This window comes from Miscanthus floridulus, chromosome 6 (assembly GCF_019320115.1).
Source record: "Miscanthus floridulus cultivar M001 chromosome 6, ASM1932011v1, whole genome shotgun sequence".
NCBI lineage: Eukaryota > Viridiplantae > Streptophyta > Magnoliopsida > Poales > Poaceae > Miscanthus > Miscanthus floridulus.
This window is the reverse complement of record NC_089585.1, coordinates 39,859,771-39,887,406: the sequence shown is the minus strand read 5'-3', so window position 1 is coordinate 39,887,406 and position 27,636 is coordinate 39,859,771. Positions and strand designations below refer to the sequence as shown.

Sequence of the window (27,636 nt, the reverse complement as noted above, 5' to 3'; positions counted from 1 at the left end):
ATTGGCACAATGTGTATTAATCTTTTCTGAATGCATATGCAAGAAATAATGAAACTACATGATTGTAACATGCCGGACAATGACTAAATGCTTTCACCTATGTTAGGCATTGTATAAACGTTAATCGTTGGCACAATGTGTACTACTCTTTTCTGAATGCACATGCGAGAAAGTTCAATACTATGTGATTATAACATGCCAGACAATATATATTACTCTTTTGCTAACTGCACCCACTGCAACCTATTGCTTGGAAATCCACAATTAAATCTATACTAAATTTGCATGAAACCTAGAGAGCCTAGCGTGCCTGGTTTAGTCATAAATCTATGAGAGTGGTAAGAGCAACACAACTGCTCTTCTCTGTCTTCCTATGGTACTCTTTCGCCTTCTCTCCAGCCTCAAGTGAGTCAAGTCTTCGGTCAGAGTGATGGACCATGGGAAGCGCCTAGGCAATAGAGGTTGGGTGGTTATCTAGTATCGCCTGCTCTCTGGACATGCGCCCTGTGGAACTAGAGGGTTCTTCTCCCCACGGCCATCGGGAAGTCCATGAGCCCCTCCATAATTGGGATGTGACATGTGACCTACGCTCTGACCCTAGGGGTGAGGTTAGTCAGCTCGCGCTCTGACCTCAGAGCAGGAGACTGCTAATGCCTGGGCGGTAGCTGCCGATGCTCAAGCCAGGGCAATCGGTAAGGTTTTCTTCGTTGAGAAGCTCTGTCCAAATGTCCACAACCTTATTTTGATAGTTTTTAGTGTTGTTAGCCCTAGAGGAGGAGTTGGCCACTCTTTGAGAGGTGGCCCTCATTACCATGAACAATGTGAATGTAGGGAGTGTCCTACTTGATGGGACAAGGGGTTGTTCTAGATCTTTTGGTGAGTGCGGATAAACTTGATTTGGGGTGGATTCGATGTTGGCTGTCCGACTACAATGACCACAAGGTTGATGCGCCTTAGCAACAGGTACACCAGCTCCGATTGTGATGTTCTTGCCATGACAAGAACACCATGAACCTACAAGCAACCGAGAACAAGCAAGAACAAGATGAACAAGCAAGTAACTCATGGATTTAAGCCAAATGCTGAATCTGAATCATAAGTTGGGGTCTTGAAACAAGCAAATCGGGTGGTCTAGCCGACACACGTGTTTACAAGGAAGAAGCAGCAGCTATATTGCATCTAAACAAAACCCACCCTCATTCTGATGGCTACTGGTTCTATTTATAAGGAGAAGAGCACAAGGGGGAGTGGGAAACCCTAATCTGGGTGTCCCTCAATGGGCTCTAGTCAGTACAAGGCCCAAGCCCAAGCTATAGGTCTATGCATCCTTTTGTTTGTTGTGCACAACTTTAGTAGATTCTAATAGTGGTGTTGGACCCATCTGAAGAGGATGGCAAGCTCTTTCCAATAAGTCAAAAACTAGCTTCATTGGATCTCGTATCAAGGAGTTATGGTATTTTTTATGGAGTGTTTCGTGTTGTCTTGAGATGAGCTGAGCGCCCCATTAATGATGATTCCCACTTGTTTGGCTGCTCCATCCTCATCATGGGGTCTAAACATGAGGCAATGGGGTCTTGACCAACATTCCTAAGAATAAGACAATCATCACCATGATTTAGTAGCATCCAATTCTGAGACGAGTTTGTATGAACAGCGAGGAATGACTTTACCTAATAATTAAGTTGTCATGCTCAAGTTCTTGTCATCAGACCTTGTTGTGCAGTAGATGTGGTTGTATTAATGGAAGGGATGTCCTCATCATCCTCCCCTTCTTGCATTTGAGTCATCCTCGACTCTAGTTCATCCTCTTCTCCCAAATATGGCTTCAAATCTGCAATGTTAAATGTGGGGCTAACCCTAAAAGCTGCAAGTAGCTCAAGTTTGTACGCATTATCATTAATCCTTTCTAACACTTTAAAAGGACCATCAGCTCTAGGCAGCAACTTAGACTTTCACAAAATTAGGGAACCTATCTTTTCTCAAATGGAGCCAAACTAGATCACCAGGTTCAAAAATGACAAGTTTCTTCCCTTTGCTACCAACTAGTTTATACTTTGCATTCATGCACTCTATTTTCTCTTTAGTGGTTTCATGCAATTTTAAGATCAGTTTAGCACGATGTTTAGCATCAAAGTTCACTCGCTACGAGGTTAGAAGAGGTAACAAATCAATAGGAGCACGTGGCACAAACCCATAAACAATCTCAAAAGGGCTTTTCTTAGTGGTAGAATGCTGTGAACGATTATAAGCAAACTCAACATGAGGCAAGCACTCTTCCCACATTTTTATGTTCTTTTTCAAAACAGCCCTAAGCAAAGTAGATAATGGTCTATTGACAACCTCAGTTTGTCCATCAGTTTGGGGATGACAAGTAGTGGAAAATAAAAGCTTAGTCCCTAGCTTAGCCCACAAAGTTCTCCAAAAATGACTAAGAAATTTTGCATCCCGATCAGAAACAATGGTGTTAGGCACACCGTGTAATTGAACAATCTCACGAAAGAATAAATCAGCAACATGTGTAGCATCATCGCTCTTATGACATGGTATGAAATGTGCCATTTTAGAAAATATGTCCACAACAACAAACACACTATCCCTCCTTTTCTTTGTTCTAGGCAGTCCTAAACACAAAGTCCATTGAAATATCTTCCCATGGTGCACTTGGAACAGGAAGAGGCATGTATAAACCATGAGGATTAAGGCATGACTTAGCTTTTTGGCATGTTGTGCAGCGAGCAATGAACCTCTCCACGTCTCTCCTCATCTTGGGCCAAAAGAAATGACCAGCAAGGATGTCCTCTGTCTTTTTCACACCAAAATGTCCCATGAGTCCTCCTCCATGTGCTTCCTACAACAATAACAAACGCACGGAGCAAGCTGGAATGCATAGCTTATTAGCTCGAAATATAAACCCATTAGCAAGGATGAATTTGTTCCAAGTTTGTCCCTCTTTGCAATTTAGCAACACATCCTTGAAATAATCATCATGAGAATATTATGCTTTAATTGTTTCTAATCCAAATATTTTGAAATGAAGTTTGGAAAAGCATGGTATAACGCCTAGACAAAGCATTAGCAATGATGTTTTCTTTACCCTTCTTGTGTTTGATGACATAAGGGAAAGATTCAATGAACTCAACCCATTTAGCATGCCTACGATTCAGTTTTGCTTGGCTTCGAATGTGTTTCAATGACTCATGATCAGAATGTATAACAAATTCTTTGGGCCATAAATAATGTTGCCATGTTTCCAAGGTTCTAACTCAAGCAAGCAATTCCTTATCATAAGTAGAATAGTTCAGACTAGGCCCACTCAATTTCTCGCTAAAATATGCTACAGGTTTGCCATCTTGTAGCAGCACACCACCTAAACCAATTCCACTAGCATCGCATTCATGCTCAAAGGTTTTATTGAAATTAGGAAGTTGGAGCAAGGGTGCATGAGTTAACTTATCTCTGAGCATGTTGAAAGCATCCTGTTGGGTTACAGCCCAAGTGAAGGTTGCACCCTTCTTGGTGAGTTCATGCAACGGGGCTGCAATGGTGCTGAAATCCTTCACAAATCGATGGTAGAAACCAGCAAGTCTTAGAAAACTCCACACTTGTGTGACTGTGTAGGGAACAGGCCAGTTGTGTATGGCCTCAACCTTGGCTTGATCAACTTCGATTCCCTGTGGTGTCACAACATATCCAAGAAAAGAGACTTGATCTGTGCAAAAGGTGCACTTCTCAAGGTTGCCAAACAAGTGTGCATCCTGTAGAGCATTGAAAATGGTACACAAATGATCAAGATGTTCCTCTAATGATCTACTATATATCAAGATGTCACCAAAGTATACCACCACAAATCTGCCAATAAAAGCGCATAAAACCTCATTCATTAATCTCATGAAAGTACAGGGTGCATTAGTCAATCCAAAGGGCATGACTAGCCATTCATATAAACCAAACTTAGTTTTAAATGTTGTTTTCCATTCATCTCCTAGCTTCATGCGAATCTAGTGGTAACCACTACGCAAATCAATTTTAGAGAACACAATTGAGCCACTCAATTCATCAAGCATATCATCTAACCTTGGAATAGGATGATGATATCTGATTGTGATGTTGTTTATCGCTCTACAATCAATACACATGCGCCATGATCCATCCTTCTTAGGAACTAAAAGCACAGAAATGGCACAAGGGCTAAGAGACTCACGCACATAACCTTTGTTGAGCAATTCTTGTACTTGTCATTGAATCTCTTTTGTCTTGTCTAGGTGGGTCCTGTACGTCGCACAATTAGGCAAGGAAGCCCCAGGGATGAGGCCAATATGGTGTTCAATCCCTCGAATTGGTGGCAGCCCTGGTGGTACCTCCTTTGGAAAAACATCAGCATACTCCTGCAAAAGATTAGTGATAGCAGGAGGCAAAGAAGTAGATGTATCTTCGAGTGAAAATAAAGCTTCTTTGCAAACCAAAGCATAGCAAACAGTAGTACTAGCATCAATCTCATCCAAATCAGATTTGGTGGCAAAGTAACAAGAGCCTTTCAGCTTGATCTCATTTTTATTATGATGAACAGATTTGTTGGACTTCTTCTTATGTTTCTCAAGTTCATTAGCGACAATCTGATTTTCACTAGCAATAGCCTGATTCTTAAGTTTGCTAGCTCTAGCAAGTTCATCTCTTAGAATAGCCTCAGGGGACATGGGGCACAACACAATCTTCTTGTCATTATGCACAAAAGAGTATTGATTTGTTTTACCAAAGTGCAAGGAATCTTTATCAAACTACCATGGTCTACCTAACAACATAGAGCATGCTTACAAAGGCACAACATTGCAGTCAATGGAATCATGATAAGAACCAATGGCAAACTCTACCCTTACCAATCATGTTACCTTCGCCTTGCCGCTGCTGTTAAGCCACTGAATGTAGTAAGGCTACGGGTGTGGTTTTGTGCTCAACAAAAGCTTCTCCACCATTTCAGCACTTGCCAAGTTGTTGCAGCTTCCTCCATCTATGATCACATGGCAAGAGCGTTCCTTGATCACACACTTGGTTTGAAACAAAGTGTGGCACTAATTTTGTTCAGCCCTATCCATTTGCGCACTTAGCACCCGCTGCACCACAAGGCTCTCATAGTGCTCAGCAGCTTCAGCCCCAATGTGCTCTTTGTTTTGTTGGAAATCATCTCCTTCCGCTACATTGTTAGCAACAAGCAAAGCATATGTTTCTTCATCAAAATCACTAGCAGAGCAGTACCGACCATCAGCTCGCACAACCATCACACGTGTGCTTGGGCAGTCCTTGCGTACATGGCCATATCATTTGCAGCATAGGCACTGAATATCCCTTGTTCTCCCTATGGATACCACAAAGGATGAACATGGCAGATGTAGTCATTGCTCCTCTAGTTGGTTCACTTGGGCATGGCATAGAATTTGTTGTAGAGGAGCGTGGCTTGATGGTCGAGGAAGATTGTGGGGGTGCATGTGTTGATGGTGCAGCAACATTGGACCACAGGCTAGCATGACCTATAGGAATGTTAGCCCTCATGCTAGCTCGTCATCCCTGCACTTCTCGTTTAGCTTTACAAGCAAGTTGAAATAAACGATTGACAGAATTATTTTCCTTGTAAGCTAGAATGTCCTGAATCTCCCAGTTCAGCCCACCCATAAATCTAGCTATGGCACCATCCTCATTTTCCTCTAGCTCGCAACAAAGCATACCCATTTGTAGCTCTTGATAGTACTCTTCTACAGATTTGGATCCTTGCCTCAATTGTTGCAACTTATGTAAAAGATCATGGGCATAATAAGAAGGAACAAATCTGTCCCGCATGACCCATTTTGAAGCATCCCAAGTTGGTGTGTTATTTGGGTTCTTACAATGGTATTCAGACCACCAAACAGAGGCAAAGTTAGTAAACTCACTAGTGGTAGCCCTAACACGTTTGTCCTTAGGGAAATCATGGCAAGTAAATTTATGATCAACAGCTAGTTCCCAACTAAGGTACATATTAGGATTATACCTGCCATCAAAAGCAGGTATGGTGAATTTAATCTTGCCAAATGAGTCATCAGCACGTACCTCATGCCATGGTGGGCGAGGACCTGTCTCATGGTGGCGGTGATGTTGTTCGATGCATTGATGACCATTCACCTCCTCATCAAGCTCAGTGTTCGCTGTATATTCTTCTTCATCATGACCAGCAATGCTGCCCATGGTGTTGTTGTTGTTGTGATTGTGTCATTCAAAACCATCACATTGATTCTATTCCATCCTCTCCAATTGCTCCAAGACACCTACAAGAGATGTATTAACAGAACCAAGAGTGCCTTCCAAGGAAGCCAACTTGGTGTTGGTCTCAATCTGAGCTATCTCCAATTGACCAAGGCGCTCATTGGTGACACGAACATCCTCATCAAGGTGTTCAGCATGGAGCCTCACTTTGCATTCAAAGTGTTGCAGCAAGGCTTTCGATCAAGATGATTGTGGAGGGGTCCTTTCACCTTCTCCTACCATGGTTAGTATGCAGCAAGGGAATCATAAGAAAATAGGTCCTACCAACTAATTGAATTAGGTGACAACAATTTTCATTCTCTTAGCATGTGCAACCAAGTTCTTACATGTCCTTACCTTGCTATGTAGATGGTGGTGGGGATGACAATAACAACACAAGTAGTAGCAAGTAGAACCCTGTGATGTTGTAGATAATTTGTGGAGCTGTAGGTGGCTTAAAAAATCAAGGTACAGCTGGAACCACGTTAGTCAATGTAAGTTGAATAAGTGTTCAAAGATAGTACCGTGCTGGTCCTAGGCTACCCCATGCTAGAGATGCGAGCCTAGACACAAATGTTGTCACCGGACAGTAGCAAACAATGGAAATGATGAGAGTAAATAGCATAAACTTAACCCTTCTTTTTTTTGTTTCTTTCTTTCCTCCTTTTCCTTTCTTTTTCTTTTCTATTTTCTATTATGTTTTCTTTTTCTTTTCTTTTCTTTTCGACAAGTAGCACAAACTAAACTTTTTCAATATGATTATAACAAGAATGTAGCAAGTAGCATAGACTTTCTTTTACTAGAGATAAGGATTGCAACAAGTAGTACAAATATGCAATTTGAACTATCTTGTTTTCAAAATTGAGTGTACTCAGATTTGCACCACAAGGACAGATGCATAAGGTAGTGTTTGTGTAGGCATGGCTGAAGGTGATGGTGGTGAGGGTTTCAGTGAAAAGGTGGAGAGAGCAGTGGGGCTTTTGGTGGTGGTGGTGGTATTGGTGGAGATTGCAGCGGCTAAAGTGGGGGGAAAGGCAACAACGGATTGTGTGGTGACTGAAATATGATAAGAACTCGAAACTCTAAATGATTAGAACCTAAGAACCAACACTTGGCACCATGATGTAAACCACAAAATCAACAAGCATAGAACTAAGCAGATCAGCAAGGCTCAAACTTGTGTTTGGAATTTTAGTTCTATCCTATTTTATATTTTTGGACTATAGGTAAAGTAATGAATGGTAAATCACTCACCAAAGAACCTTGCTCTAATTACCACATGATGGGACAAGGGGTTGTTCCTGATCTTTTGGTGAGTGTGGATAAACTCGATTTGGGGTGGATTCAACGTTGGTTGTCTAACTACAATGACCACAAGGTTGTTGTGCCTTAGCAATAGGTACACCGACTCTGATTGTGATGTTCTTGTCATGCCAAGAACACCATGAACCTACAAGCAACCAAGAAAAAGCAAGAACAAAATGAACAAGCAAATAACTCACAGATTTAAGCCAAAGGCTGAATCTGAATCACAAGTTGGGGTCTTGAAACAAGCAAATCGGGTGGTCTAGCCGACACACACGTTTACAAGGAACAAGCAGTAGCTATCTTACATCTAAACAAAACCCACCCTCATTCTGATGGCTACTGGTTCTATTTATAAGGAGGAGAGCACAAGGGAGAGTGGGAAACCCTAATCTGGGCATCCCTCAATGGGCTCTAGTCAGTACAAGGACGAGGCCCAAGCTATAGGTTTGTGCATCCTTTTGCTTACTGTGCACAACTTCAATAGATTCTAATAGTGGCATTGGACCCATCTAAAAGAGGACGAGGAGCTCTTTCCAACAAGTCAAAAACCAGCTTCATTGGATCTCGTATCAAGAAGTTATGGTATTTTTGATGGAGTGTTTCCTGCTATCTTGAGATGAGCTGAGCACCCCATTAATGATGATTCCCACTTGTTCAGCTGCTCCATCCTCATCATGGGGTCTAAACATGAGGCAATGGGGTCTTGACCAACATTCCTAAGAATAAGACAATCATCACCATGATTTAGTAGCATCCAATTCTGAGACGAGTTTGTATGAACAGCGAGGAATGACTTTACCTGATAATTAAGTTGTTGTGCTCGAGCTCTTGTCATCGGACCTTGTTGTGCAGTAGGTGTGGTTGTATTAATGGAAGGGATGTCCTCATCACTGCTTGAGGACCATCTATGGGTCATGCCAGCTCGGGTTAGGACGGTGGCCCTTAGCGGGGTGTGCCTTGGGGCTGCCTTAGCCCTAGCCACGGCGTAGCTTTGTTTCGGACACAATCTCCGCCTGCTTGAACCTGTCTTTCTAGTTGGCGCTGATGAGGAGGAGATAGAGGAGCTCACTGGTGACTTTACCACCACCATGGAGGCCATCATGGTGGCCACTCATGCAGGAGACATCATCCTCGCTGCCTTCTTTGAGCCGTAGATTGTATCTAGGGTTATTCCAATCTTAATGAAAGGCTAGTTTATTACTTTAATTCGAAGAGCAACTTATGCGCATCGCTTTGTCTTTCACGATGTTTGCTTGTTGTGCTTGGATGTGATTGGCTTGTGTGGCCGACATGCTCGGATGAGGTGATTAGGAGGTCATGGGCCGGATCCTACCTCCCCTCTCGAGAGGGAGTTAGGTTTTAGGGAAGCTTCCTTCCCTCTTATAAAATACCATAGGTAACTTAGTAACTTTGCACATTTCTATTCTGAATGCTTCCACCTACGTTAGGCATTGTAAATGTTAATCATCGGCACAATGTGTATTACTCTTTTCTGAATGCACACACAAGAAAGTCCGATGCTATGCGATTATAATGTGATGGACAATATCTATTACTCTTTTCTGAATACGCACGCAAAATTTGATTGTGCATGAAAGAAAGTCCCCTACTCTATGATTGTAATGCATTGGACAATAGATTTCGTGTCTAGGTGACTCCTTGACTTGCGATGGGGTTGTTCGACCCTATAGTTCTCTCTTAAGAGGAACATCTTGAGTTGCAATGAGGTAGTCAAACTAGATAGATGTTGCTCATATCACACTTAGATGTTAGGTTTAATTTACAGTGGCAACATAGTGACAAAAATGGTTCAACATGTATAACTTATTACAGAATCGTAAAATAGACATTGTGTCGTAAGCAAGACTTCAATTATTACATCAAGAATCATTTTAAATCCAAATTTCGATGCCTACATGCCAATATAGTGATAAAAAGGGTTCAACATGTACAACTTATTATAGAACCATAAAATAGACATTGTGTCATAAGCAAGACTTCAATTATTACATCAAGAATTGTTCTAAATCCAAATTTCGATGCCTCTGTTCCCTCACCTTCTATCGTATCCCTCCCTTCGACTATCAAACTATCACCAATCTCTTGTATGTCCCTTCCTTGGTAGAGATTCAAGGTGACTATGCATCCAAAGGATGTGGTGATGACGACGAAGCAGGCATCGAAGTCATGATGGTGCTATTGAGGTCAAACTCGCCTGGTGAGTGCATCTCACCTGGTGAGTACGCTAAAATCTCATTGTTCAAATCTGATGTCTCATCATGCTTAGTGAAGTGGTTACCTAGACGAATGGTGGACTCTCCGATCTGCTGAACTGAAGTAGTAGTGTCAGACCCTAGGGTCGACTCAGCTCTATTAATGGTAGGACTAGTAGGCTCGGTGGTCACATCAGGCTTCATGATTGTTGGGGAAGCCCTAGGAGGCTCTGTATGTGCCCCTATGGCATCACACGCAGTATCTAGCCCCTCAACCTGATTGGTCGGAGAAGGTCAATTAGCTGCCTCATGAGCTAAAGTTGAACTATGTTTATGTTTGATTGTAGTAATACTAGCATGAGCAGGTTCAGGCATCTTGTTTGTTGGGGAAGCCTTGAGAGGCTCTGTATGTGTCCCTGTGCAGCTTGCACCTTGACCTGAGAGGGCAAAGAAGGTGGATCACCTGCCTCATCAGAACCTGAAGGTGGCTCAGGTATCTCAGGCATTGGAGAAGCCCTAAGAGGCTCTGTATGTGCCTCTATGGTGACTTGCACCTTAACCTGAGGGGGTGAAGAAGGTGGATCACTGACCTAATCAGGACCTAAAGCTAAACTCTGCTTATGTAGCATCGTCATAATGGGTAACTCTGTGTGGACAGTTGTATTATCAGGACCAGTTAGATAACTAGCAATGGGGTTGACCTGACTACAACATTGCAACTGAAGCATCTGAAAGTTAGGGGCCTTAACCCCTGTGGCACTGTACCGTTAATTAAAGTAACCAGTGAACACATTGCACATCAGGTCAATTTTTTGGCCTTGTTGGTTGATGGCCTCACAAAAAGCAGATGATTGATGGCTCATCTGCTCTTTAAGAAGGACCACACTCTCTGCTTGCTTATCAATACTTGCTTTCAAACACATCTCTTATCATTCCATATGCTTCTACTTTTCTTCCTGGCCGATAACTAGCCTAGCAACTATTTGTCCAAGCTCCAACGGTTGCTGAATGAACACTAGAGGTCGTGCCTGCTTGCCAAACATCTCTATAGTAGGTGGAACATCATCCATCTCTTTGTTGGCCACACCACCGGAGGACGACCCTCCCTCGTCGTGGTCGTCTGACATAGGGTCATGGTAGTCATTGTCATCAAAATTAGAATCTTGCATTCGTACATTCAAGATTCCTCCAATCCTAGACTAGTGCTCTGCCTTCTCTAGGGCTGCATCCATTGTTTCATGTCTTTCTATTTCCTATATGGGTAATAGCTCTTGAAATGACCTAAGGGCATGTTGTCCACGACAACAATCATCTAGACTTGCTAGCTTGTAGGTCATAACCTCACAGGTCGACTCATTGTACAGCAGCCCATTCCTTTCAGAGTCAATTGAGCGTAGCAGATGCCTAATGATGTGAGGGTACACGTGCTACCGTCTAGTACTAATAGTGTCAGCTATCACATCCTTGATCTCAGACAGGAAAAAGTGTAAGAAATCAAACTGCTCACCTCGCCATATTGATAGTAGTAGACACTGCTGCAAGCTGGTCAATGACTCCCTATTGCTACCACGAGGCAAGACTGTCTTCCTTAGAGCCATGTGTAGAACATAAGCCTCTGGACGCAGTCTGTCGGTGCAAAAAGTGACCAACATGTGTTTTTAGAAGCTTCAAGTACTCGTGTTCTTTCTGCTAAATTTTGGTGTAAACATAGGCCCCCTAGTTTGGAGTATGAATTTTCATGTTTCAAACTATTTCAATCCGATGGTCTTCTTTCATGAGTCAGCGACATCTGATTGCAATACTTGGCCTTGATGACTTGCTTGGGTTGATTGTTCATCTACTTTAGCCGATTAAGAGCTAGCCCCTGAGTTTATAACTATAATCGGCTATCAAATCACTAGTAAGGAGCTGAATAAGCCTCACCTATACATGTGAACTTTGAAGTATCTATCACACCATCTTGGGTGGTTGAAGAATGGAACGGATTAGAATCCAGTCATCCTCACTTCTCCTGCTCAGCAAATTTGGGTTTTTTGAAAGATTTTTAAATCCAAACATAGATTTGCTCCCCAAATGATTCTCTCTGATCGCTCAATGTGCATAGTTCCTCACCAAGACATTGTTTTGCCTCTATTTACCCTACTTCTAAAAAGCTTATGTGGCATTTGGGTAGGGACAAAGTATGTACTTACCTTGCGTATCGTAAAGTCAAACCCCAGGATCCAAGGAGAGAAGTGTCATACTCTTAGATCAAGATGTGCATGTGTGTGGAATATTTAGTGGCTAACCTAATTCTACTATGCTCTCCTAAAATATATTTCTCTCTTGTGGAATATTTTTGTGAGAACATGGGTTATCTTTATTCTCATATCTTTTTCTTTTCCCTTTTTCTTTTTTACTTTGGACCTTTTTTGTGTCCATTTTTTATATTTTTTCATAACACATGTCTCTCTTTACAACAACTTTTGAGAGAAATATTATCAAGAACTTAGAGCATTTATTCTGATAAAACCTAGCAAACATATTTTTTGTCTTCTCCTAGTGTAGGAGCAGAACATTTTGAGGTGGATGAAAAGCATGTTTTTGGGTACTCCCAATGTAGAAGCAACACACATATGTAGCATGTACGTGATCTTGATCTTAGGAGCATGATAAATCTCTCAACAAGGGTCAACGAGTCTTGACAAAACTCAACACAAAACAAGCAGTTTATGTGGAAGGTTTTTTATGATAACATATAGCCTTGGTAGGAAATTCAATATCATCGAGGAGACAAGCTATTAATTTTGAATTTTTGTAAGAAAATTTCCCAAGTACTTTGCAAAAAGAAGCAAGGTTCCCTTTATCACACCATATCCCATTCATCAACTACTTAGACGACATTCTTTCCCTATGATAAATTGTTCACAAGTGATAGGAAAAGCAAGGAATAAAGAATATATACCTCATATATGCATGCATGTACCTCCATCCTGAGCCTGGTCACCTCAGTGTGCTTTATGGCCTGCTCGATGACTTTTGTCAACTCGTGGAATCCCTGGTTGTCACCGAAGAAGTTGGAAATGGCGCCAGCCTAAGCAAATGGACAAATCCTGACATCTAGTGACCTAGAGCAGTATCTAACCTCTGTTGGCTAAAGAAACAAGTTATAATCAGCCTTGAAGTCTGAATTAAAATATTCAGCCGATGCGACTCTGAGTTCTAATTTTCAATGATGTCTGATCTTCATCGGCTTTTTAGGAATAAATGATTCTTCCATTTGAAAGGTGGGGTCTTGAACTAGCAGTCAGTTTTCTTTGGGGAAGGTCATTAGTTTAGATACTTCACTAGAGGACCATGCTTAACATTTATCCCTTTCTCTACTATTGTTTGTATTTTCTTTGTAGATGCAAGAACACGTAACAGAACCTTCAATTTGCCTTCCATGAGATGACCAGCATAGTTTTGGAGTCAAATGTTGTGATAGATTTAGGTGTGCCAAGCTTAGTAAATGTAATCGGTGTTGGCCTTGATTCGTTGCTAGGACTAGAAGCAATCAGCCTCAAGGCTGGATGCTCTATCAATCACGTGCAGCTGAGCTGACCCCTACTGATTTCTGTATATCCTGCTATTACATCTTCTAGTCTAGGTAGGAGTACTCGTGCCTCGGCACATCCACGTTGGTGTTGTAGATAATAAAGCCAAACTAGTTGAGCTCTAGCTAATGTAGCCATACACATGTACAGTGCCTCGATTCTCGGCCACCATATTTAAAATATACTCCAAGCACTCATAGCCGATACCTTGGCGCCCAACCTGGACAAGTATTTATAGGATCTTGATAGATCATTTGAGGAGTACCAGGCCCCCTGATTGTAGCCACGTTAGCGCTGGCAATAAAGCAGCTAAGCATTAGTGTGACATAGTCACCGGTGAGACCCAAGGTGCCAGAGAATAAGAATGCACCTGCAACGACGATGGTGAACCAATAGACGATTCAATGAGATGTTCACACCATAGAGGAGCCGATGAACGAATAGTTGAGAATGCCCATGAGGATCTCTATCCATACATTGCCCTTCAGCCAAACTCGAGTGAGGTTTCAGCTATTATAGTGTCTGAATTAATATGCTTGAACATACTAGCAGGAGAATCTTGGTCGTCTTTTCCTTTTCTATCAAGAAACCATCAGCTTTATGCTCTTGATCTTCTCACTATGAAGCCAATGGATATTATAGTCACATGTGGACTCACTCTTGATCCAAATAAACAAATCATCAGTGGCCTCCTGCTGTAGCTTGCACAGGAGTTGCGACATAATTAACTCTAGTGCCACACCATTACCAGCAGAATGAACCTTGATAGATGGCCGAACAAATGCAAATATCAGCTACTTGTTGTCAATGAATATCATGGGTTCTATATCAGAGTCGATGGTTTCTCTGATCTGAGCTTGCTCAAATAATTCTTTATTATATTTTCATCAGCTACATGGATCATTTAAGAGGAGTCGATGGAGATTCCTCCAAATGTTAATTAGCCGATTGCCTCACCCATTGCATCATCGGCTATTGAAACTCACCAAGAAAGAGAAATCCGATGAAAACTAATGAGTTTATTTTTCCTTTATTCATCTGTTCAATAGGCATAGGATACATCTCAGAGCAGTGGTTTGTACTCCTTTGATCACGAGGCCCTCATTTGCTAAGGATGAAGTTACCTTCAGTGGACCGTCAAACAATTCTCTAGATGCTGAGCCGATCAGAAGTAATCTTTTCCATCTTTATCTCATGATAGTATGTTTAGAACTTCTGGCCATTGACTTTTATTGGTTTCCTTGTTGTGCTTCCATTGGCCTGTCCCTTCTGTACTGATGGAGCAATTTTATGGGCCAACTGTGGTGTTTGATATGAGGTACTGAATCTTTCCTGAGCCAGCCGTTGCATGACCTACTGAGTAATTGATGAGGTTGGTTGCTGGACTAAATACACTTGGGTCCATCTAGTAGGAAGTTGAGCTGTCTATGTGATAGGGGCACTTGGTGACTGCTATGACGGTGATTGCCCCCTTGTCAATTGACCTTGACCTTGCCCACCTGGTGTTTGCAGGGCTTGATCTTGCCCCCCTATTGTTGGCTGAACTTGAGGATCTTGGGCTCGTCTTGCATATGATATACAAATATTTTCCTTTGTTTTACCTTACATAAATAACCAAGCTAGCAAAGCATGCAAAAGTGTCAAAATAGAATTATAGTCCATAAATAATTGGTTGTGCTTCATTCGGCTTTATCTAGCCGATCAGTTGCAATCATATGTATGCCGATATCTTTTTGGGAATTCCCTTGTATGGCATACACATATGCGCTTAACAGACTTGGCTTTCTTGTTGTCATCATACAGCTCTAACTGGACTCCGAGATGCTTGCAAGCCATCTTCTACGTGCATAAGATAGCATCACATATATACTAATTTTCCATGATGCTTATCTGGGTTCCATCAGCCTTTGAGTTGTCCTTGCCCATTGCCTTCCGTCGGCATCATCGGCCAGAACACTTGATTTCCGACAAGGTAATTATTTCCTAGGCTGAGGAGGATAGTATCGGATCGACAACATATTGGTCCGTTGTCCACCACGATGCTGTCGTGCACCGACACCTGCTAGCCACTGCAGCAATGCCTAAATGTGAGTTGCTATTTTGCTAATGCTAAATAGCCAATGTGTTACGCCTTTGAATAAGCAGGTCTACTTCTGCTCTGTGCTTCAAATAATACAAATTCTGAGCACCTTTTAATACTTGGAACCGATTTTTCGTATGCTGATAATGATTTTCAAATCTAAAAACTAACGGTCTCCTATCTGCAGTCAGGTTGCTACCTTTTTTTGTTTCTCTAATGTAATCTCCCATGATGACATTTCTTCTTATTGAAAAATATGCTTGGTCAAACAACCGATGGTAATAACCCATGGAGAAAACTTAATCTGACCTCGACAATCCCATTGGCTCCAACTGAACCAGCTATGGTCATCGTCTATATTGATCTTCATTGGTTTCTCCTGATTATTCTTGAATTTCCACTGTTGCACCAAAAACCAATATCTCATTGGCCTTATGCCCTTGCCAATTGGCTACAGACTCCATCATCTTGAAGAGTAAGGTCTTGAACTAACAGCCGATTCAGCTTTTCCTTTTCATCCTATGTGAAGAGACTTGCTAATTTCATAATCGATTCCATTTTAGGAAGTAATCGGCTACCATCTTTATCGGCTCAAACCCTTGGTCATGAGTTTGGATACTGGGAATGTGATATTTATTTTTTCAAAATTATTCAGCCGATGGTGAGGTAATTAGAAAAAATATCTACTCTACCTATCGGCTATTCTTAGTTTGCTCAACTTTATCAGCCCACTTGATCTAAACTTTTCTTCTGATAGCAAACACAGGTCAACTGCTCTTGATCCCTGATTAGTCCTCCTCAACCTAGGTACTATAGTGGTGTCATGAACTGATATGTTGGCTATGTAGAAGATGGAACTATAAATTGATTCACTGTCTGCACAAGTTAGAGTCTGCTCCCATGCAGACTGAATTAATCGCACATAGCCAAAATAGTAATCGGCCATGCATGAGCATATCTTGAGAAGCGAGTCATGTATCCCAATTCTCTGGTCATGATGTGTCCACTTTTCCTTAATCTGTTAGCTTTTGTTGCTTCTTATCTTCACATGACGACAGAGGGATACATGGACTTTGTGTCCTGATCTCTTTCCACATATAATAATTCCCAATCGGCAATAGAGTTCCATTTGGCTGGTATAGTAAGTGGACTCAACTTCTTGATGCTTTTCCTCTTTTGTCTCAAGAGCAAAATCTGGTCAGTAGCGGTGGCATCACCTCTACATAGCCAATTGTGCGTTCAGAGCACCACCGATGTATCCAAACCCCCCATGTCGCGCGTGGTCATCCACTGCTAAAGTGCCATTGCTAGCGGCGGCTCTGCCTGAGCCGGCCACGTTGTGTCTGCCAGGCCAAATGACTCCATCACTTGATGCATTAGCTAAAGTGGAAATTGAGCCAGTACTAGCCCCCCAAGATAGTCTTTGTATATCTATTCTTGGAGTCTATGGAGGTGAAAGATTAGCCGATGTAGATGAGGGGAGTAGCCGATTCTTATTTATATATGGATACACCATGGTCTTTGGCAATCTGGAGGAGGAATCCTTTGTATGACTTTCTTTTGAGCAACTAATCAATTTTATGTATTTTGAGAAGCATATACCATGCATGGATTTATACACACTTGCTAGCTTCTTCATATATGTCAACATGTGTATATGCATGTGTGGCATTGTAACGTGTTATCTCTTTCCTTTTAAATGATGTGAAGTGCTATCCTCACAGCCGATTCCATTTTAGGAAGTGATCGGCCCTCGTCTGTTTGGGAAGGAAATATGTAGTTAGCAAGACCCGTGTTCTATATTCAACAACACCGCGTTGTTGCCGTGAGCATGGTGGCTTGGACATATCAACAGGAATCGGCTATCTTTTCTATCCAGCAAACCATCAGCTTTATGCTCTAGTTGATCGGCTCTTGTTGATGTCATCAGCCCAAATACTTCATTCTGGTAAAGTAGTTGTTTCATGGGCTGATGAGGATAGTAGTAGATCGACGACAACTGCAGCCTTGCTAGCACATATAATAAAATATTCCTGTCAGCCTACAAATAACATATGTTCCATTCAAATATTTTAACTCTAGAATAGCCATCACCAATCCAAGATTTAAGCATCGACAGAGCTAGCCATTATCCTATTTCCCATATCAGTGAGCCTCTTGAATTTGCATAGCTTCTCTCGATATTGATGGCTTTGTCGACACTAGCCGATAAAATTACACCAATAGCCGATCGTCGGTCCGTTCAATTAATAAATCCAAGCAGAAATAATGTTTCCTTGTGGTAATAGCATGTATCTTGTATGTATTTAGCAGATGCATTACCTCCTTGGAATCAATAGATGCACTACGCTTCGTGTCCGTACAGCTTCGTGAACATCCTGGACTGTTTGCTGGATCTTTACACAGTTACAAGATTGAACGCTCTTTCTTGAAACTTGATGACCTGCACAGCGGAGCGATAAGATCTTGTTCTATGTAGATAGATCTTTTTTGTCTTAGTCCACTCAGTGACACTGATCCCCAATCCATTATCGGCTTTAGAATGTCAGGGCTGATTGGGTGTCTTGAGCCGATGGAAGTGATGGAGCAGCTGATGATAGTAGCCGATGGATGAAAGCTCAATTCAATCTCAATACAACCATCGAATTGATGCCTTGAGTAGTTTGGCGCTTGCATGTACGGCTTCTAACCTTGTTTGCTTACATCTGCTCCATGTTTGCTTTGATTTAATAAACAATCCATATATGTTCTGCTTGTAATCTTTGTGTCGTATCTGACTCCGCATTATATGCATCTAACATGTTGCCCTAGGATTCTGATTTGCCTGCATTAATGTTCCATTTTTCTTAGACCGATATCTCTGATTATTGGATGTGTAGCAAAACACCTTGCTTGTGTGATAACCTCTAGAAACTTTCCTATGCGCACCACTTCTAAACTTTCCTTGATGATATCAGCGATTAAATTGATTAGGAGGTCATCGGCCAAGGTAGAATAACGTTGTATTTGCTCTTCTTCACTTCTCTTGGCCAAACCTTGTCGATGAAACATAACCTAATGAGTATCTGACTTCTAATTAAAGGATTGTGGTCCCACTGAGCATACCAAAATGTTTGTTGGCACAAAAATATGGCGATGCAACCAACACACAGCAAGCCAGAATGATCTAGGTGGAGTCAACCTGGAGATCTGCTTGGCTTCAACCCAGGACTAGTTGATCCTAAAAATCCCAAAGGCGTGCCAGTCAATTTGACCTACAATTGACAAGGAGAGAAAGTTTTTATCAGTAATTTAGGGTGGAACATGCCAGTTTTACCCAAATAGTTCCAAGTATGCTACCTCGGGAGCTGCCAAAGAAGGGAATCGACTAAATAGCCAATACGAGAAGAAATCGACTATTTAGGGACTGTGATGCTCGTGGGTCATGATTGATTTATAATAACAAGTACAATACACCTAGATATAAGTAATATAAGGAAACATCATCGGCTAGATGGATATAACTAGTGTAAAGCATTGAGCCGATAAGTTTAAGGAGAAGGGATATAACATGCAAACAAATCAACTACCTGGTACAAATGGATCTACAAACGCTCTAAATCTAATCTGTTACTATCAACAGTGAGGTTCGATCGTATCGATACAGCTATGATAATGATAATGAACTAAAGCCAAAGAATCAATAAAACCATATATATATTGACAGGCTCATGAAAGCGTGCCATATATGTGAAAGCACAGGCGAATCGTCTATAATAGCCGATGCATGCATAGTAAACAAACAAAATACATATCTCGACCATGAACAAAACCACTAATCGATAATCTCTAACCCAAAATCTTACCAGTTAGGTTTGACTAGATCAATGCAGCTATGGTAGTGTCATTAGATTGGATCTCATTAACTAGTGAGTTTATTCAGGATTCAAACATGTCCTTGAATGCATACTATGTTTGATTGGAATAGAGATAAAATAGCCGATCTAGTATAATCAATTCATCAATCATAAGATTCAAAGTGTGACTAGACTAGAAGATGACCAAGTGATGATATGATGCCGATCTATCTCTATATCAATCAAGTGATTTGTTATAATTAATGAAACATTAATTATAACAAGATCAATAACTGGTGAATCAGCCAAAAACAACAAGAAAAATCTTACTAATCTTAGTAGATTCGATAACTGGTGATATTGTATTAAACAACAAGTTGTTTAACACAAGATCGATAACTTTGATCTATATTATGATTCGTAAGAGATCAATCCGATGATGCAGCTTTACAAATAATGATACAGATCGATAACTAACTTATATTATGCTCGTAAAAGATCAATCGGCTGATGCAGCTTTACAAGTATGATACAAGTCGTGATGGTACTCACAGACAAGCCAGAGGTCGATCAATCGATGTAGCCCTGCTTGTTGAAGAACTTGTTGAGATCTACAGTATTCCTACTCCTAAGGGTTAGTGTGAAGCCAGAAAGTAATTGTATTGATTGATTGGTTGTCTATCTTACAATAGTTGGGGTCCAATATTTATACCCGGAACCTAAACATGAATCCTACTCAAATATGACTCATTATAATTCTTGGAATAAAAGAAAACATTCCTAACATAAGATAACTTGGACCCTAATCTTTTTCTTTTTGTGGAGTCCGACATATTCTCCCCAACGCCATCCGTACATAGTCCATTGACGTTGTCTGCTGATGTTGTCTATAAAATAGCCAATTTTGACACTGCATCAAAACCAGCCGATATCGATTCACATCTGATCGATTCCTTGATGATACAACCTTAGAAGCTTCAAGTTCCCGCGTTCTCTTTGCTAAATTTTGGTGTAAACAGTTACCTTTTGGCTCTCTGCTGGAGAAAGTACAAGACCCCTCACAATCACTGGAGCCAGCCATGAACAATCACCAACACGTGTCGAAGCTCCTCCGCTGCTCCAAGCCGTATAGATGGCGGCAACCACCATGAGAACAAGAAAATTCGCAGCCACAATGATCCCCAAGTGCCACTAGATGCAATCACTCAAGCAAATGCACTTGGAATCACTCCCAATCTCACTATAATGATGAATCAATGATGGAGATGAGTGAGAGGTGTTTGCTTAGGCTCACAAGGATGTCAAGTATGTCAAAGAGCCAAGAGAGTGAACCCCAAGCCAGGCAAACACTTTTTATAGATGTCCCCAAACGAATACAACCGTTAGAGCTAGAGAGGGGCACCTTACATACTGACCGGATGCGCAAATGGAAGTGACTAGACGCAGCAACCTCAGCATCCGGTCGCTTGATTACCGCCACATGTCCTCCATTTAAACGAGCACCGTTCATCTCCAATGGCTAACTCCCGAGCGCGTGATTAGTTAAGTGAAGACCGGACTCGCTGCTCGAATGACCAGACCTAGAACCACACAGTGTCAAATCATTTCTAGAGCAGTTCCTGAGCCACTTTTGGCTGATCAGACGTGTCAGGTCAACGGTGTCTTGACATGCCCCAGCATCCAGTTAGTACTAAGCTTCTTCATGAGCTCAAGTCAAGGTGATGTCAGCGTACGTCACTCGCCACCTGATGTAGAGCCAACGCGTCCGATCGCCGCCAACCTCCAGCATCCAACAAGTGACCAAATGCGTCGGTGGCAGCATCTGGTCACTCCTCAGCCCTCTCGGCCAGCTATGCCACCTCGCTATAATTGATCGGAGGTGCCGGGGTGAGTCCGGTCACCCCACAACCAGTGTCCGGTCCTAGACTTCTTCCTCCTTTTCGTTTTCTAAGTCCACAACCACTTCACCCTTGCTTCCAAGTTGCTAACCACAAAGTGTAGAACTTGTGTGCATGTGTGTTAGCATTTTCAAAGCATTTTACAAGGGTCAAAGTTAGCACACTAGGTTCCTAAATCCATATGCAAGAATCATGTCACCTAGTGGCACTCGATAAACCATTTAGCCAAAGATTTCCCCTTTTTATAGTGCGGCTATCGATCCTAAGTCGTTCACACCCTCTATGGTGTCTTGAGTGCAAAACAAAAACCTATCTTATACCTTTGCCTTGATCTTCATGGTTTTTATTTTTCTCTTTCTTCTTTTCCAAGTTGAGCTTGATCATCATCAACACATGTCCATCTTCATCTCCATGGACCTCATCTTGCTCAATCACTTGGATTGGACCACCTTTTCTAATTCACACACTTAGATCAAAGGTTAGTCCAAGGTTTCATCAATTATCCAAAACCAAACTAGGGCTTTCAATCTCCCCCCTTTTGGTAATTGATGACAACCTATTTACAAAGATATTCAATTAAATCTTTTTGGATTCATGTTGCTTGCCCAAGCATATTACCATGTGTAAAGATTATGGACAAGTTTCATCAACCCAAATTGATAGTATTAGCTCCCCCTACATATGTGCTAAGAGTTTGGATTTGAAAGCTTGCACATATGCATGAATTGAAAGTTTGGGAATGGACCTTTGAAGCGTGATACCAATCGGAGTTGCCAATATACATCATCCTTAGCACCAATAGTAACTAGACATTCACAAAAACTAGAAAACCCCATGAGATCAACATTATATGCAAAGGGTCTAGTTTTTACATGATAAGCACAAGTCTAGTTACTCTTCCTAAGCATGCTAGTTTTCATTTCATATTCAAGTTACCACTAGCATACACCACACAAGCATGGATATGGAATTTAAAAACTTGTGACATGCAAGCAAACATATGTAAATGCACATACAAATGCAACATACAAGTTTATGAGCTTGCTCCCCATACTTGTGTGCTTCAAATTTTAATTGATCCCCTTACAATGTCATTTCATTTGTTTGCTTCCCCTATCTCTTGCTATCTTTGTGAATTTCTCTCTCCCTTTGTTAACAATTAGCACAAAAGGTGAGCTCAAATTTTAGATAGGTTGGGGTGAAACCATGTGAAGTGAGGATCATTTTCCTAATTTGATTCAATCTAGGTCACTTGCAAAAGATATTTAACTCGGTTTGATCCAAGGACAAGCTTCTTCACACCTCCAAATAAGGGTTATCATGCACCATGTTGAGTTAAACACTTATAGCTCATTTTCTAGATCAAACACTAGGTTCACAAGCCCACAAACATGTCATATGCTACCACTAGATCATTTCAAGCATACAAGCAATAGTGGTACCATACAAGCATCAAATTCATTTGATTTTCATGAATGAGCCTAAGACATGTGAGGAATAACTAGATGCACTAAGCAAGTCTTTAGCAATGGATGAATGACATGTCAATCAACTTTACCTTGCTTTTGCTTGAAGGAGAGGCATGTCATATAATGGGGGTGCATCAACACATATTTGAGAAATCAAGTATGTTCAATTCATTCCTTAGCTTGCGAAACCTCTTCTCATCAAGTGGCTTGGTGAAGATATCAGTAAGTTGATCATCGGTGCCCACACTCTCAATGCAAATGTCCCCTTTTTGTTGGTGGTCTCTTATGAAATGGTAGTGGACATCTATGTGCTTTGTTTTTGAATGTTGAACCGGGTTGTTGGTGAGCTTCACGACACTTTCATTATCACATAGCAATGGCACTTGTTTGAATTTGATTCCAAAGTCACTCAAAGTAGCCTTTATCCAAAGTAATTGAGCACAACAACTACTGACTGAAATGTACTCTGCTTCGGTGGTTGAAAGTGCTATACTATTTTGCTTCTTTGATGACCATGACACAAGTGATCATCCCAATAATTGACATGTGACCAATGTGCTCTTTCTCTCAACTTTGCATCCCGCATAATCGGAGTTCGAATATCCAATCAACTCTCCAACATTTTGTGTATGCTTTAAGTACCTCAAAATTCTCTTTGTTGCCTTCAAATGACTCTCTCTTAGCGAGGCTTGAAATCTAGCATGCATGCATACACTAAACATCACATCTGGCATTGATGCGGTCATATAGAGTAGGCTTCCAGTCATAGACCGATACATCTTTTGATCCACCATGTTGCCACTAGCATAACTATCTAAGCTTCCATTTGTCCCCATTGGTGTACTAATAGCTTTAGCATCATGCATTCCAAACTTCTTGAGAATGTCTTTGATGTACTTGCCTTGACTCACAAATATGCCATTCTTCATTTGCTTGATTTGAAGACTAAGAAAGTAACTAAGCTCTCCAATCATGAACATCTCAAACTCACTTGTCATCATCTTTCCAAATTCCTCACAAAAGTCATGATTGGTTGATCCAAATATGATATCATCAACATAGATTTGCAACACAAACAAGTCATTTCCTAGCTTCTTGGTGAAGAGAGTGGTGTCAACCTTTCCCATATTGAATCCCTTAGAGAGTAGGAAATCCCTCAATCTCTCATACCATGCTCTTGGTGCTTGTTTCAATCCATATAAAGCTTTTCTCAACTTGTAACCATGGTTGAGCTTCATCTCATCTTCAAAACCGGGAGGTTTCTCAACATACACAAGCTCATTAATGTACCCATTGGGAAATGCACTCTTCACATCCATTTGGTACAACTTGATGTTATGGGCACAAGCATAGGCTAACAAGATCCTAATTGCTTCCAATCTTGCAACTAGGGCATATGTTTCTCAAAAGTCAAGACCTTCAACTTGAGTGTAACCTTGAGCCACTAATCTTGCTTTGTTCCTTACAACTATCTCATCTTGATCTTATTTGTTCCAAAAGACCCACTTGGTTCCAATCACATTATCATCCTTAGGCCTCTCAACTAACTCTCATACTTGGTTTCTTGTGAAGTTGTTTAGCTCTTCATGCATAGCATTTACCCAATCAACAACCAACAAAGCTTCATCTATCTTCTTAGGTTTAATGGATGACACAAATGAGAAGTGTTCACAAAATGATGCCAATCTTGATCTTGTTTGCACACCTCTTGAAATGTCACCAATGATAGAATCCAATGGATGATCTCTTGCAACATTGGTTGGTTGGAGGACTTGTACTTGATTGCTTGCACTTGGTTGATCATTTGGTTGAGATGATATACTAGCCACTTGTTGACTTTGCACTTGAGATGATGAACTAGCTTGATTTGTATCAACTTGCACATTTGAGTTAGAGAGCACTTGATCTTTGTCATCTTCAACTTCAATCACCTCTCTAGGCCTTATATCACCAACATCCATGTTCTTCATTGCATTGACCAATTGAGTGCCTCTCACATCATCTAGATTCTCATCTTCCTCTTGGGAACCTTTGGTTTCATCAAATTTCACATCATGAACCTTCTCAAGAGTACCACTAGCCAAATTCTAAACTCTATAAGTCTTGCTAGTAGTGAAGTAACCAAGCAAGAAACCTTCATCATATTTCTTCTCAAACTTGCTCAATCTAGTGCCTTTCTTTAATATATAGCATTTGCAACCAAAAACCCAAAAGTATGCAATATTGGGCTTTATATCATTCAAGAGCTCATATGGGGTCTTCTCCTTCAATGGAGGACAATAGAGTTGGTTGCTATAGTAGCAAGCCGTATTGATTGCTTTGGCTCAAAATGAGTGACTCACATTGTACTCACTCGACATTGATTTTGCCATGTGAATCAAGGTTCTATTCTTCCTCTCTACTAGGCCATTTAATTGAGGAGTGTACTTGGCCGAGAATTGATGCCTAATTCCAAACTCATCACAATGTTCATCAATTCTTGTATTCTTGAATTCACAACCATTGTCACTTTCTTGATGGTTGTTTCAAACTCATTGTGAATTCTCTTGATGAATGTCTTGAAGGTTGCAAACACATCACTTTTGTCAACAAGAAAGAACACCCAAGTGTATCTAGTGAAATCATCCACAATCACAAATCCATATTTGTTTCTACCAATGCTAGTGTATGTGGTTGGTCCAAATAAATCCATGTGCAACAACTCAAATGCCTTAGATGTGCTCATCATACTCTTCTTAAGATGTATGTTCCCAACTTGCTTTCTAGCTTGGCATGCACTACATAGCTTATCCTTCTCAAATGTGACATCTTTCAAGCCTCTAAGTCATACTTGATCAACTTATTCAATTGTTTCATTCCAACATAACCAAGCCTTCTATGCCATAACCAACCCATGCTAGACTTAGTGAGCAAACATGTTGATAATTGAGCTTCTCTAGCATTGAAATCAACCAAGTATAGATTCTCATATCTAAATCCTTTGAATATCAAGTTAGAGCCATCTACACTTATGATCTCTACATCATCCACACCAAATATGCACTTGAAACCAAGATCACACAATTGAACTACCGACAATAGGTTGAAGTTCAAGCTCTCTACTAGTAGCACATTGGAAATGCTCAAGTCATTAGATATTGCAATCTTACCAAGACCCTTGACCTTGTCTTTGCCATTGTCACCAAATGTGATACTATCAATCTCATTGCTCTCATTTTCATTGATTGACTTGAACATTCTTGAATCATTGGTCATGTGTTGTGTGCACCCACTATCAAGCGTCTAATGCCTTCCTCTGGCTTTATAATTGACTTACAAAAAAAGATCAATTCTTTTTAGTTACCCAAACTTGCTTGGGTCCTTGAAGGTTAGTTACCAAGGTCTTTGGTACCCAAATGCCCTTCTTCTTTGGGTCCACAATTGGTGTACCAATGAACTTAACCTTCACACCATTGGCACCCTTAACAAGCATGTAACAAGAATCAAATTTAATTGAGGATACATTAGGTTTCTTGTTCTTGTTAGTCTTGCAATATTACTCTATATGCCCAACTTGCTTGCATTTATTGCAAAATCGACCATTGCCCTTAACAAAGATAGCTTTGGGAGTGACAAATGTTGCCTTGCCTTTCTTGGGGGTATAACCTAATCTCTCTTTGTTGAGAGAAAATCTTTGGCTACCCAAGCACTTTAGCAAGCGGGCATCTCCACCATAGGCATTGCCTAAGGCAAGAGTGAGCTCATTTACCTCCTTCTTGAGGGTCTCATTTTCCACCATTAGTGAGACATCACAAGTAAAACCATCACTCAAGGGTGAAGTAGAAGTGGTAGTGCTACAAAAAGGGTTAGTGGGAGCTACAACAATTGGATTATAAAAAGATTCATCAATAATATCACACGTTAGTCCCACATCATAAATCATAATCACTTGCTCCTTCTTAGCTTCCTCCTTCTTTACTTGCTCGATGAGAGAGGAGTGAGCCTTTTCAAGCTTAGAGTGAGCTTTGCCAAGCTTCTCATGGTCTTCCCTTAGACTCTCAAGAGAGGCATTGAGCTCATCAAAGGATTGCTCAAGAAATTTTATATTCTTGCGTAATTCTTTGCACTCATTTCTCTTTATCTCAAAGCAAGTGTGCACTTCCTCACACATGTCCAAGAGCTCCTCATTGGTGTACTCCTCATCATCATCATCATCACTCCTATAAGCATCACTTTCACATTCATCATCATCACTCATATCATATTTTACCTTGGTAGGGTTTGCCATGAGGCATGTCGATGGAGTGTCGAAGATGGTAGGCTTATTGTTGATTGCGATGCTTGCTAGTGCCTTCTTGATGGATTTCTTATCATCATCACTAGAGCCATCATCATCCGAAGAGCCATCACTATCCCAAGTGACCACATAACCTCCACCCTTCTTCTTTGTGAAAGTCATTTTCATCTCCTTCTTCTCCTTCTTTTCTTTCTTATCCTTCTTGTGTTTCTTCTTCTCATCCTCATCATTATCACTATTGTAGGGACAATCCACTACAATGTGATCGGGGCTCTTACAATTGTAGCATCTCCTCACATACTCTTTGCTCTTGGTGTGATATCTTCTCTTTCTTGCACCATAGCCCTTCTTCTTCACGAATTTGCCCATCTTGCGCACAAAGAGAGCCATAGCTTCATCATCAATGTCACTAAGATCATCATCATCACTTGATTCTTTCTTGGACTTGCCCTTGTTCTTGGATGATGAGCTAGCCTTGAATGCCACACTCTTCTTCTTCTTGTCTTCATCTTCCTTCTTGTCATCCTTGTCAACCCACCCCTTTTCACATAGTATGTCTCTTGTGTCATGACATCACCTAGTACTTGGTTAGGGGTGAGTTGCTTCAATCCTCCTCTAATGATGATCAATCTCAATGTCTCAAATCTTGGAGGCAAGCATATCAAGAACCGATGAGAAACATCATCATCATTGATCTTCTCTCCCAAAGCC

The 27,636-nt window shown here is 41.0% G+C and overlaps 1 protein-coding gene across 1 annotated transcript in view; it reads right to left on the bottom strand.

The window, feature by feature from the left end:
* Positions 1 to 3,263: 3,263 nt before the first annotated feature.
* Positions 3,264 to 27,636, bottom strand: part of LOC136460515 (uncharacterized) — a 29,995-nt gene continuing 5,622 nt past the window's right edge. The window contains exons 2-6 of the mRNA XM_066460176.1: positions 26,899 to 27,179; positions 26,026 to 26,109; positions 4,276 to 4,385; positions 3,840 to 3,849; positions 3,264 to 3,755 (exon numbers count right to left, since the gene is read on the bottom strand). Coding sequence (XP_066316273.1) covers positions 3,264 to 3,755; positions 3,840 to 3,849; positions 4,276 to 4,385; positions 26,026 to 26,109; positions 26,899 to 27,179 — 977 coding nt within the window. The remainder of the gene's footprint in view (positions 3,756 to 3,839; positions 3,850 to 4,275; positions 4,386 to 26,025; positions 26,110 to 26,898; positions 27,180 to 27,636) is intronic.